At 42.2% G+C, this 14,154-nt stretch overlaps 2 protein-coding genes across 2 annotated transcripts; one reads left to right on the top strand and one right to left on the bottom strand.

Annotated features, from left to right (window-relative positions):
• Positions 1-3,090: 3,090 nt before the first annotated feature.
• On the bottom strand, positions 3,091-4,521 carry LOC113034964 (SLAM family member 9-like). Its single transcript, XM_026190163.1, has one exon. The coding sequence runs from the start codon at positions 4,310-4,312 to the stop codon at positions 3,575-3,577; it is 738 nt and encodes a 245-aa protein (XP_026045948.1). The 5' UTR covers positions 4,313-4,521; the 3' UTR covers positions 3,091-3,574.
• A 4,159-nt stretch (positions 4,522-8,680) lies between these two features.
• On the top strand, positions 8,681-11,958 carry LOC113035474 (D(1)-like dopamine receptor). The gene is made up of 2 exons (XM_026191063.1): positions 8,681-9,131; positions 9,428-11,958. Exon 2 carries the CDS (start codon positions 9,504-9,506, stop codon positions 10,983-10,985), a length of 1,482 nt encoding a protein of 493 aa, XP_026046848.1. The 5' UTR covers positions 8,681-9,131; positions 9,428-9,503; the 3' UTR covers positions 10,986-11,958.
• The last annotated feature ends 2,196 nt before the right edge of the window (positions 11,959-14,154 follow it).

Below are 14,154 nucleotides of genomic sequence, written 5' to 3'. Positions count from 1 at the left end.
AAAATTGCTTTTTGTGGATCGATATCTCACAGATTATAACTCCACACGCACGCACAGGCAACATGCCTCTCCGCCCCTCAACAGTGGAACCAAAACGAAGCAATTAGAGTTTCAACTCTTCACCTCACCGTCGAACCGCCGCTAGATCTGCCACCGGGCGTAATTACAGGTGGGGAGGAGACGGGCGGCGGGCCAGCCCGATCAGCCTGCTTGCGTCAGAGACGACTCTGCCTTCACCTCACGGCAATGTGCGTGCCAACACACACACATGCGCACGTTCAACAAGAAGAGGTGTATAGTGGCAACCACAAAGAATTAAATATGTACAAACAACACAGGAGGAGGAGGAGCAGAAAGTTCAGGTATGTGCAGGTACACGGTCTGACACACTTTGAAGCTCTTTGAAGCTCACTCAAAAATGTGAGCGGCATTTTGAGGAACTGATGAACGGGACAAAACGTCTTCGCCCGCAGGCAAAAGAAATTCTCACACACATTCACTGATTTATGTGGATCTGACAGCTCCAGAGAAGCAGGTCAGCAGAAGGTGGGACTGGCTGATTCTCCAACAGATCATGCACCTTTGTTTCATAAATTCCTGTTTTTAAATTCTTCCAAAATAACAAAATCATGCTATCAACAGAATGCGACGGCACTGCACTGACTTTAAGTCCTAAACATCTGTGTATTGTGTTTGAGAGATATGAGTGTTTACAATTTTGGCTCCTATTAGGTAAATTTGGACTTTGAGCACCCCTTATATAACAGTTCCATAGAGGAGACTGTGGTAGGTTATATATGGGATGAGATGAGCCTCCTAGGTCACTTGTTTCAAAAGGTAGGTTCCACCCAGTGACCTTTGACCTGATTTACTTGCTATGTGATTTACAGCATTCAGCAGGAACAGAAATACAAAAATTATCCTCCGAGAGTGAATTTCACCTGAACAGGTGAAATTTTGGTTCCTATTCAGAATATCAGGTAAAGTACTCATGAAGTTTTATCAGAAAAGTCGTCGGACCTCCATGGGGCCAAATCAGCTTCATATCATTCAAATCCTCAGATAAATTATTTCCTTGGGAACAAAACATATCATGATTCTAATTGATCGGGTTAATTGATCCCGATTATGGGCGTCTCATTGAAGGCCTGGTTTCCAGATTTGGGTTGTTTCTGGTCGAACTGAAGGATTTCTTGTATCTCCAGTGAAAGTCACAGTGTTGGGCAGACGTATCTGTACATATGTGAAAAAAGTGGCTGAGCTTTCTGCCGTCTGTCTTTGTGGTGCATTCAGGGTCATGCATTCAGGGTTGTTCCCTGAATGCACCACAGGTATGTGCAGGTACACATACTAACTGTGAATGTCCCAAACATGAATGATTGTGAACTCTCAAAATAAACTTCTTTGTGTTTTTATTTGAGTCACAAAAGCGGGCAGGTGGTGCCCTCTTGTGGTCACATTTGTGCTTTACACAAGTAAAATTGAATTGAATCGTCTGCAGTGGAAACAGCAGATGGCATTAATTATATCTTTTCTGAGTTAATTTCACTGAGAATAATCAGACCCCAGAATATGACTTTAGCACCACAGTCATGGAGCCTGAGTTGAAAGTTAAGTAATTCTAGACCCTAAAAATCTAATTGAAGCTATTTGTTTGAAGTTTATCGTGTTTAACCAAAAGTTTCTACGTGCTTTAAAGAAATGAATCCCCAACATCTTATATTAATTTGTCTTTAAGAAGGTGACACGCACTGTTAGTGTAAGTCGTCTTTCATTTTTTTTGGCTGAAGCAGGAACACCTTCACTGTGGGGAAAAAGAAAGAATATTTTATTGTTATTGTACTTATAAGTTATTTTATTTGACTTTGTTTTGTGTTTTTCATTGACTTTACCCAGCATTTCATTATTTGAGACACTGCTTGTGTACTTACAGGCTTAAATGTTCCTGTCAAAGAGGCCACGCCCCCAATGATGCAAACTTAAAGACTCAATACATTTGAGACAAATTAGTTCCAAAAACATTGAGGATTTTAGGACTTGTGTATAGAGTATACGCCATTTTAACTTCCCAGGACTGCAGATGGAGAAAAGATGCCTGCTCGCTCACAAGATCTATGTTTCTGTGCACGGTCCCCGAGAAATAAAAAGAATACATAAAGAAATTTTGATCTGCTGACAGCTGTAGTTCTCTATTTTTTCCAATTCAATTTAATTTACAAGCTCTAAATCACAACAGTTGGCTCAAGGTGCTTTAAAAGCTTCTTCTAAATCCATCACAGGTGAGACAGACGGGCAGCTATGCGCGTTCCTGAGCGGAAGGATCTGCGCAAGCTAATAATCCCCCGCCCATTTCCGGCTTCGCTTGAGCCGGGCGTCCATTTTTTCGCGCTCGGATTTTAGGAGGTAAAATAACACACCATGAGTCTGTGTAGCACTGCCAGGTTTATTTTGAAAGGCACCACAGTTTCTAATAAATAATCAAACTGTGAAGAAGTTAATATGAAAGATGGAAGATGTTATATTTCCACTGTAGTGTCAGTACACTATTAGAGCTTATGCCGAGTCAGACTGCACACACAATAGTTTGTTTACAAGTTGACTTCTTCTTTTATTGGGATCACACAGAAGTAACACACACACATAACTGGGCGTGGTGCCCCCTACTGGCGATAGCTTGCATAGCACACAATTCTTGGTTCATACATAACAGAAGAGTCAGAAGAAAAAAGAAAAGTCACCTGTGCAGTGCTTAAAAAATACTTTTAAAAAGTGTAAAAAGGACAGCACAGAGTGTAGAGTCGTGTCTCATTAAGTCAGCACTGAAGCATTACACGAGTACATGATGCATGTTTAAACTATGCACATCAACATATTTGTGGACCTATTCTGCCTTTTTTGAGATTATATACACACATAGACAGTGTGTATTTTGGACAGGAGTCAAGTCTGTTTGTTTCAGACAGAGGATGAAGTGAAGGGCTGCTATGAAATACAGGATTATTATCAGGGGTGCACATAAGTGGTCCGCAGGTGCGCATTCGCTGTCAAAATAAAAGACGCGCACCAGATAAGAAGTTGCAACGTGTGTTTGCGTACATAAGATTTTCTGATTATTATTAACCTGTGAATCATGCAAAGCCACCCTAAAAGATTCAGAAAATAAGAATGAGCAGGACAGATTTCCACCTTAAGAACTTTTACAGATACATCACTTGTAACTGTACTTCAAAGCTATGGCACTGATGGCTTTTTTACTTCAGTGTAAAGATATCATTACTTCTTCGTATTCTGCCAATCTGTGAATTAAAACAGGGAGGATTTCAGGGTTGTTTTCCTGCTCGATGAGTTGAGGACACGCCCATGATCTTAGCCCATAAGAAGCACCTTAACACATCGAGGAACGTTTCTGTTAAAGTTCGAACATTGACTCTCCCATAGCTTTCCTGACAGTACAAAGGGTGTGGGCTCTTATGTTAATAAAGGCAGACCCTCAAATAAAAAACATTTTCTTTTGTTTTAGGAAGAATGACTACTGCAGCAGTAGCAATCTATAATACCCATAGGCAGGCTGTTTTCATTGTTCAGGGGCTGTTGGGAACATTGCTGCAAAAATAACATCAATCCCAGTCTTGACTGATTCTTTGAATCTGTAGAAAAAAGCCGCTGCTGATTCTGGTTCTGGCGTTTTCTCCTGGTAGAATCGATTTTTGAAGGGTAAGCTCTCTTTCTGGCTCACTGAGTTTTCCATCCTGCAGGTGAAGGTTTTCACGCTGTCCATTTCCAGACTGCTGAGATCCCTTTTGTCTTGTCCCCTTTCCCACTCTCCATCGTCCTTCTTCCAGGAATAGGTGACAGGCCCGGCATTTGTAATGTCTCCATAACATTTCAGTCCGCATAGCGATGGTCGATCACACGCCAGCGGCTGCAGAGTCACCTCAGGTCGGGGCACATCCTCGATCGCCACAGTCTTATGAACCCGACCCTGGAACTGGTTGTTGATCTCCACTGAATACCATCCACTGTCCGCCGCAGTCATGTCCCTGATCTCCAACTCTCCTGTGCCAGTGTTCAGAGTGGTTCGGCCTCTAAACTTGCTGTAATATGTCAGAGGAATCTGGTCTTTCTCCCACTCAGCCAGCAGGTTCTTGCCGTATGTCCACACGATGCTGGTGATCTGTTCATAGACCGGCTCAGGGCTGAGCTGAAGTGTGCCACCAACCCTGAAGTACTTCTCCACAGTCTGGGCCTGACAGAAGCTAACGTTAGCCACCAGCAGCACCAGCAGCGCTCCGAGAACCACAGACCGACCCATGTCCACTGATCAATACAGGAGTGACAGAGTATCGATGATCACATCAATAAAAACTCACTCGTCGAAATCTTTTCAGGCAGGTCAGTAAAAACCGACGAACGTGAGGCGGTTTGAGTCACTGATAAAGAAACAGACCTCCGCCTTTTTCTTTTGCTGTGGAGCAAAATGTCTCAGAAAAAAACCTTCAGCGTGGCTTCTCTGCTGTTCGCTTTCAAAATGAAAGAACAAAAAATATTTCAACCAATTTCTACAGTCATTGATTAAAAGCCATATATTCTAATCAATTCAGTGTTAAATGAAACATTTGTTAATTTTGTAATATTTGTGAACCAGATGATTTATTTCTTAATAAATTAATAACAATTGTTTCTTTTCTTTCTCTCCCCCCCCCCCCTTTTTTTTTTTTTTTTTTTTTAGCAATATCAAAGTTAATTTGGAGATCTTTGAGGTGAAAGTCAGTAACAAAAACTCGCCTCGGTTGTATAAAGTTGGATCCAACTGTTGTCCATGGGATTTATGGTTTCCCTTCCTAATCCTTAAAGGCTCGCAGGTGAAAGTGATCAACACAGGTGAATACAACACTCAAACTAACGCCTCAGCACCACGAGGAGAAGAAAGCAACCTGAATGCGAAGAAGAAAGAAGAAGAAAGAGGCAAACAGCTTATTTTTACAGCTATATAACACTGCTGTTAGTGTGAGCGTAACATCAGGTACCAATTTAATAACGTCATAATCAGGAAAATCCTCAGGAACATGTAAAAAGAAAGAAGAGTTTATCAGAGGCGCTGTTTGAGGTTTTACTGCTTTATTGCTGCAGTCAAAACAATCCTCGCTGATATTGTATTTATATTATTAACATGACAATTCATGTTTTATATGTGCAATGAAGCAGAACAGCGACGCAACACGGCTTTATTTTGAAAAGCACGGAATCGAGTTTCCTTAGAAAGTGAAAGTAACTCTAAAGTAGGCCTCGGTCCTATTGTCCCGCACTTATTGTAAAATGGTTTGTCTGTAGCCACATAACGTCTGTATTAAGAACTAAATTAGTCTTAAAGAATAAAAGCGACAATTTGACAGCAACCCCGAGAACCCCCCCCCCCCCCCCCCACACACACACACACACACTGGCTCTACGGGGAGGTGTCTGACCGATCAGAGCAGTTTCCACATAGGAAAGAAATGTGCTCCGTGTCTTTCCCATGTGCTTTCTTTGGAAAGAATGTGTATGTAAATAGACTTATTTATGTAAATAAATGTTTATTTTGACACACAGTAGGCTATAAACGTAAATATGTGCATTTCAGTTCATCCACAGAGTGACTGCAGTGATTGTTCAGGGTGAATTTGATATTTACAATAAGAAAAGAATAGATGGTTTTTCTGGTTTTCTATTCACACATGAAAGAACAAAGCCTCCTTGCCTGCGTCCTGTCGTGTGTTCCTGTAAATGTGTGTGAATGGGTGGATGACTGAATGTGTAAAGCGCTTTGGGGTCCTTAGGGACTAGTAAAGCGCTATACAAATACAGGCCACAGGCCATTTACAAAATGTGTGAAGTTGTCCCTGATGCAGTGGGATTATAAATTATTACAATTAATTTAAACACATTTAGAATGGATAAGTGGCATAATGACTTCATGCACTTCATGTTACTTGTTACCAATGAAACAGGCAGCTGATAGACAGATGATGCTGTCAGACCTTCGAAAATCCTCGTGAATGCTGAACTGTTGAACCAACACATATGATACAGTATACTGTATCATTTATGCTGTTTGCCTGTTATGATCGCTGGTTTAGGTTCCAGGGTTTTTGATTTGTCTTAGAGGTTTTGAATTTATTTTATTTGGACTCCTTTTCCTTTGAAAGGGTAAATGGCCTGATTCCTATATAGCACTTTCCTCCTCTCCCAGAGAACTTAAAACACTTTACACAATGTGCCTCATTCACAGCCTCTTTCTATGCTCAAGTGCTTTTCATCTAACATTCACACACATTCAGACTGTGATGGGGTGCTGCTTGGGGTTAGTACCTCTTTGGCATACAGACTGGAGCAGCCAGGTATTGAACCACCAACCCTTTGTTTAGTAGATGACATGCTGTTCCTCCTCAGCTTCACCTGTAGTGCGGTGTAGCTGTGACTCATGCAAAATTGCTGTAGAAGAATCAGAGTGTAGAGGATGGGACTGAGGACGCAACCCTGTAGGACGCCAGTGTTTGTAATAATGCTGGCTGAAGTCCTGTTGCTTATCCTGACGGACCGACAAACTCCTCATACCCTCATGTATGAGTCTTTGTTTTCCAGATGGGAGAGGGAATAGTGAAGGGCAGCAGTGACCATGGGGCCAAATCAGCTTCATATCATTCAAATCCTCAGATAAATTATTTCCTTGGGAACAAAACATATCATGATTCTAATTGATCGGGTTAATTGATCCCGATTATGGGCGTCTCATTGAAGGCCTGGTTTCCAGATTTGGGTTGTTTCTGGTCGAACTGAAGGATTTCTTGTATCTCCAGTGAAAGTCACAGTGTTGGGCAGACGTATCTGTACATATGTGAAAAAAGTGGCTGAGCTTTCTGCCGTCTGTCTTTGTGGTGCATTCAGGGTCATGCATTCAGGGTTGTTCCCTGAATGCACCACAGGTATGTGCAGGTACACATACTAACTGTGAATGTCCCAAACATGAATGATTGTGAACTCTCAAAATAAACTTCTTTGTGTTTTTATTTGAGTCACAAAAGCGGGCAGGTGGTGCCCTCTTGTGGTCACATTTGTGCTTTACACAAGTAAAATTGAATTGAATCGTCTGCAGTGGAAACAGCAGATGGCATTAATTATATCTTTTCTGAGTTAATTTCACTGAGAATAATCAGACCCCAGAATATGACTTTAGCACCACAGTCATGGAGCCTGAGTTGAAAGTTAAGTAATTCTAGACCCTAAAAATCTAATTGAAGCTATTTGTTTGAAGTTTATTGTGTTTAACCAAAGGTTTCTACGTGCTTTAAAGAAATGAATCCCCAACATCTTATATTAATTTGTCTTTAGGAAGGTGACACGCACTGTTGGTGTAAGTCGTCTTTCATTTTCTTGGCTGAAGCAGGAACACCTTCACTGTGGGGAAAAAGAAAGAATATTTTATTGTTATTGTACTTATAAGTTATTTTATTTGACTTTGTTTTGTGTTTTTCATTGACTTTACCCAGCATTTCATTATATGAGACACTGCTTGTGTACTTACAGGCTTTTGTTAATATTTGTTTAGTTTTATTATTATTATTTAGTATTTTCATTCTAAGCAGCTCAGCATGTTTAAATGATTTTCTTGCTTATTTTACATTTTATTCACAGCTGAAGCATTTTGAGCTGCACTAAAGTAAGTTTCTGTTGTAGTGAAATTAAAAAGTCACAAACAAATTTTATGTGAAATACTTTGGCTGGTATTAAACAGTGTGACGCATTAAACTGCTTCATCAGTGTCGACTCGCTGAATGAGAAGAACTGCTGCTGGGAGACATTCAAAACTGTTGATTCACTGAGAAAAGGAGCTGCCGGTGATCTCAGACTGTTTTGCTGGGTTTGATTAACCTTCCGGTGAAAACGTGTCCTTCGTTATGTGTTGACTGTCACTGTGGTGCCAAACCTTCAACCTCAATCATCAAACCTGGAATACGCTGCATGAATATTTCACACCAGATATGATCTTTATATTTTAAGTTTCTGCATTTTTAGGAGGAGTTCAGAAGTGTGTGCAGGTTTGCTCAGCCTTTTCATTTATATAGAAATGATACATTTATGTCTCTTAAATGTTGAGTTCACGGCTCACTTCACACACACAAGTTCAGGGGTAAAGAGGAAGAGGAGGAAGCGAGGAGGAGGAGCCTGAATAAAAACGATTCCCTCTTAATCATTTTTATTGTCTGGACATTTTGAAATGCTGTTTTATTTCATGATGATGCCATTTTTATTAACAGCATTACTGGAATTTTCCTGTATGGTCCCTTTGCTGTATTTTCCATTTTTAGGGAATTGCTGTAATATCTTTTAAGGTATTTCTACTGCAGTCTCATTTACTGTAGTTTTACTGCAATGTCTGTAACCAGAGTGTAACAACACTTTTAGTGTATTTTCCTTTATTTTTGCTTAAATTAGTTTTGTTGTTTACAGTACTGTTTATTAATTTAAACCCGTAGAAGCATTCTGATTGCAGTGCAGCACTTTAAGCTAAAACTTAACATGAAAATGAGATACACATTTGTCAGATTTGTCCTTAAAATTTACTTTTATTTGTAGAAAATTGATTTGAAATGAATGAAAGTACAACATTTGTTTTTAAATGCAGACTGATTTTCTAAAACACTGAATGTTGCTACTTGTGGACCTCATTAAAAATGCATTGAATCATTTTGATATATTACACCAAACCCGCCATTACTTTGACAACCTATTGCATTCTTGGTCTTATATGAAGAACCTGGACTGCTGCTTTTTTCCTATTAGGCAACATAATGAGGCATAAAGCATAAGGAGGATACTTACAAGCTATAATACGTTTAATTGAATCCCTTATATTAAAAAAGTTAAATGTATTTCAGGTGTGACAGATTTGATTTTGCTCTGTTACTGTAATATTGATCTTTGATTTTTAATTAGCTGTTTAATTCTCCCTGATAAGCTCGGGAGTTCTCGGAGCTCCTCTCCGCGATTCGTTCCAGCAGGAATGGAGGAGAGTAATCTATTACACACGCTGAGGCGGTAACGAGCCCCGCATCGCTTCCACCTGACTGAGTGTGAGCGCGTCACACAGAGAGGTGAGTCCACTGTGAGTCACATCGGGGCTGAAGACCGAGGAGGCAGAGAGTTCTTCCCCTCCGAGGAGGAATCATCCGAGCCACCGTTGCTGCTGATCCCCCATCATTTATCTTTATTATTATTATTATTATTATTATTATTATTATTATTATTATTATTATTATCATTTAATTCTGAGGATTTATTCACGGAACCTTTTTTCTGTTTTCTTCTTGACGCGGATCTTACAAAAAATCAAAGGAAAGTGTTTTATTTATATATTTATTTATTTTATGTTTTATTTTTTCCTTCGAAGGATGTTCAGTGGATCAGCTGCACGGAGGACAAACGGCTTTCCTCGCGGATATTAATGCGCTCTGTCACTTTGCGTGATGGAGAACTTTACCGTGTGGAGTAATTTCACTCGAGTTCTGTCAGAGCTGGACGGGACGGAGGAGGACGAGGACGGGGAAGAGGACGGCGGAGGGATCGGCGGACTGCGCGTCCTCGTCGCCTGCGTGCTCTTCCTGCTCATCGTGTCCACGTTGCTCGGGAACACGCTCGTGTGCGCAGCCGTGATAAAGTTCCGCCACCTGCGCTCCAAAGTCACCAACTTCTTCGTCATCTCTCTGGCCGTGTCCGACCTGTTCGTGGCCGTGCTCGTGATGCCGTGGGAGGCCATCACTGAGGTGACCAACACGTGGCTGTTTGGACGCTTTTGTGACGTCTGGATCGCCTTTGACATCATGTGCTCCACAGCGTCCATCCTCAACCTGTGCATCATCAGCGTGGACCGCTACTGGGCCATCTCCAGCCCCTTCAAGTACGAGCGGAAAATGACTCATCGCGTGGCGTTTGTCATGATAGGGGTGGCGTGGACGCTGTCCATTCTGATCTCCTTCATCCCCGTGCAGCTCAACTGGCACCGGGCCGGGGAGGAGGAGCGGGAGGTGGCGATGGAGGAGATGGCGGCGATAATGGCCGCCAGCGGAAAGAACTTCACAAACTTGAGCAGCTTCAACTCGAGCGACGTCGCCGCCCAGAGTTGTGTGGCCAACCTGAACAAGACCTACGCCATCTCCTCCTCCTTTATCAGCTTTTACATCCCAGTGGTGATCATGATCGCCACCTACACCCGGATCTACCGAATCGCTCAGACCCAGATCCGTCGGATCATGTCTTTGGAGCGGGCGGCAGAGCAGGCGCAGCACCAAGGCCACGGCGTGAACAGGAACCAGCAGCAGGTGCAGCGGCCCGGCGACGAGGCCTCGCTGAAGTCCTCGTTCAAGAAGGAAACCAAAGTCCTGAAGACGCTTTCAATCATCATGGGCGTGTTCGTGTTTTGTTGGCTGCCCTTCTTTGTCCTCAACTGCACCGTCCCCTTCTGCGACCCGCCGTGCGTCAGCGACACCACCTTCACCGTCTTCGTCTGGTTCGGCTGGGCCAACTCGTCCCTCAACCCGGTCATCTACGCGTTCAACGCAGACTTCCGCCGAGCTTTCGCCAGCATCCTGGGCTGCGGCCGAGTCTGCTCGAACAACGCGGTGGAGGCGGTGAACTTAAGCAACGAACTGGTTTCCTACCACCATGACACCACCCTCCACAAGGAGGCGCTGGTCCCAGCTCAGCCGCAGCAGCATCCCCGCAACATTAACGTCAGCTCGGACCACCTGGAGGACATGAGCGCACATTTTGACGAGGAGTCGATCATCTCCAACGGTTCTCCGAGCCACAACAGACTGCTGCTGCTTCCCGCAACCATCCAGTATGAGGAAGACCCAGAGATTTCCTTGGAAACAATCACACCGTTCACCTCAGCTCCAGGGCTGGAGAGTGATGCTCTGATACCAGGACAAGTCCACCAGGACGGATAGGACAGACACAATGTTTGGACATTCCTCCATGATGTGTGCTCTTGATTCATTTAAAGTTGTGGACTTTAGAACTTCATAATTTGGGTTATTGATCTGAAACTGGCTAAAATCACCACTGAGCACAAAGAATGTATAATCTCCACGTTCATCCTATTATAGCCCGTCACGAAGGGACAGATGGTGCTTGAAAAAACTTTGTCTTGACAAGTCTGATGGCTGATATCTGGAGCTCTGAGGTCTCTCCAGACGAATGTCCCATTAACAACTCAATAGTTGCGCCTGAACAAGTCATTAAAATTGCACTAAAACTTCCTTCTCATTTAAACTCTTTAAATGAGAGTCCAGTGACATCACCTGCTGGTTTGTAAAGTCCAGTTCTGAAGCCTCAAACTGAGCGTTTCTGACATGCTAACCAGGCGTGACGATCTGCTTTCTCACTATAACATTTTCAGCGGGGATCAACTGCTGAGACGAAAATGCCCTGTTTCACGTAGATAAATATAAAAAAAGAAAAACAGAGCTGTAATGCACTTTTTCTTAGTGCGAGGAACTGAGCACTCTGTGATTCCCAAATCACAGCAGTGTACGCACTAAGTAGATGCGCCCTAAATCATACCCCTGCTTTACTGTCCATTTAACTTTTTATGGGACCATAATTTATAAAAATAAACATTTTATGTCCAGTAAGATGTAAAACTAGGAATTGAGACCATAAACTCATCAGATAAGTTTTCACTGAAGTCATTTATCAAGTGAGAAGGGGAGCCATTTTCCCATCGTGTTAAATATGACCCAATTTCTTTTTCCCGCTGGCCTTTAGAAAGAACGCAGGTTCGAGGCCCTCCAGCGTTGGCTGGATCTATCGAGCCTGATATTAAATAACAGGCGGGAAACTCAAGCTACTCTTAAATGCCAGCATCCTAATTTATATATTTTTAACATCCTGTTTGCTGCTGTATTTTGTATTTTGTTTGTTTTTTCACGTTTTCTTTAGGTTGTTTAAATAGAAACAAATGTATGTGTGTGGAAATGTGACCTCCTGACAAAAAGCCTGTGCAAACCCAGTGCAGACACAATCGTTTAAACCCATATTTATTCACAGTAGAACACAGAAAACATATCAGATGTTTAAGCGTAGACAGTTTGAAGTCGATGGCAGCAACATGCCTCAAAACATCCATGATGGGAGCAACAAGGCTGGAGAAGCAGGCGGTGCAAAAAATAAACAGCTGGAGAAACATGTTGTACAAATCAGGTTAATTGGCAGCAGGTCAGCAACATGATTGGGCATAAAAAGAGCATCTTGATTTATAAATTGTGAAACAATTTCAGAATAATATTCATCAAAATAAAATTGTAAAAAAACTCAGAAAATATTAAATCATAAACTAGTCTGGAGAAGCATCTGTGTGCATGAGACGAGGCTGGAAACCCGGACTGGATGCCTGTGATCCGATGGCTCTTTGGCTTCGGAGTAGAAGAGTCTGAGTGCTGAGCCAGCTGAGAACATCTGGAGCATCCTGAAACCAAAAATGGGACAAAGAGGAGTCCGGACTGCTGGGCATCAGTCCAGAACCGGACAACAGTCCTCTGGAAGTCCAGCAGCTGCTGTCCTCAGCTCACAGGCAGATGTTACAGAGGAAACATGGACCAGCCCAAACTTTTAGAGACGTGTTGATACCATCAAATTCAAAACAGTCTCATATGTTCATTAAGACTCAGTTCAATCATTTGACTCGTTTTTTGTGAATAAATGGGTTTGTGACATTTGCAAATCATTGTATTCTGTTTTTATGTACATTTTCCACAGCATCCCAACTTTTTGTATACTAGGAGAGAACTGTTAGTGATGTGGAAGTGCTTTAGAGACACGTAGAGGCAACCGGTGTTTGTGTGTTAAAACAGAATTAAGGGTTGAGGTTATGAAACCTGACCCTGACTCTGACGTTCATCCATAAAATGACATTTAAAGCATCATCATAAGTGCGATGATATTTGCCATTCATCCGTAATCCGCAAGACGCACCGGTTGTTTGAGAATATGGTATTAACAGGGACTTAATGTGAAGGCAACATTTAAATATCTAAACAGTACGATGGCTACTCTGTTGCTTCGTTGAGGTTTTAAATGCACTGTAAACCATCAGAGAGACGAATAAATGCAGAAGAGGTTTAACTGAGTGAAAGTCAAAGCTGCTGTACTGAATCTTCACAGCAGAAAAACTTGATGGCAGTCATTGAGGATCAGGGAGGATGGTGGGGGGGCCTGACAGGTAACCTGACTCCCTCACTAACATCCTGTCTCCCCCCCCCCCCTACAGATACATTATGCTGTTTTCAGCTATTCTTAGAAACATGACATTTTTGACAAAAAGTAAAAAAGTAGAAATGAGATTTTTTTCCAAACAAGAAAAACAAAATACTTTTATTTTATTTTATTGATATAGCGCCCAACCACATTCGTCTCAAGTAAAGACGGTACAATGATACACAGAAAACCCAACAGTCAGAAGACAGCGAGGATGCGATGACGATACAAATACAAACGAACACGGAGCGACGGCAGAGTCTGAGTTTTCCTCCCGTTGGTCGACGCTCCTTCCTCTCTCTCTGCAGTCTACCTCTGCTCTCTCCTTTCATCTTCACTCAGTGGTGGAGTTGAAACAGAGTGGAGGCTCCAGGGGCCACTGAGGGGATGGCACTCTGAACCTCACAGGTGTGTCCTGCAGGGTCAGCTGTTCAGTGCATCATCGAGATGTTTCATGAGGGAGGAAACGAGAGCAGTAAAATAAGTAAAATAGGAAATGCACAACGATGAAAACAATAAAAACACTAAGAAATTCAGAAAACGTTGGTCCTAAAAAAAAAAAAAAAGGTGATGAGGTGGTCCTGATGTTTTTAAACAAGAAAAAGAAGAAATGGGGATTCTCAGTTCATCCGACCCCCCCCCCCCCCCCCCCAATAAGAAAATTAAGCTAGGTCTGAAAAAACAAAAAAACAAAACAAGAATGTAATTCATCCTGTGAAAGTACGCAGTTGGTGTGAACGGCTCCATTAACAATACTTTTTTATTCACGAAACATTGTCACAAATAACACTCGATGATATTTCAGATGGTTGTGTGAGTAAACTGGACCAGCACGTCTGACATCATCAAGCACCATCAGTT

This window comes from Astatotilapia calliptera, chromosome 13, assembly GCF_900246225.1.
Source record: "Astatotilapia calliptera chromosome 13, fAstCal1.2, whole genome shotgun sequence".
Taxonomy (NCBI): domain Eukaryota; kingdom Metazoa; phylum Chordata; class Actinopteri; order Cichliformes; family Cichlidae; genus Astatotilapia; species Astatotilapia calliptera.
This window is presented reverse-complemented; position numbering and strand designations above follow the sequence as displayed.

Coding starts and splice junctions, on each gene's coding strand:
- LOC113034964 (XM_026190163.1), bottom strand. CDS start 4,312: ATGGGTCGGTCTGTGGTTCTCGGAGCGCTGCTGGTGCTGCTGGTGGCT.
- LOC113035474 (XM_026191063.1), top strand. CDS start 9,504: ATGGAGAACTTTACCGTGTGGAGTAATTTCACTCGAGTTCTGTCAGAG.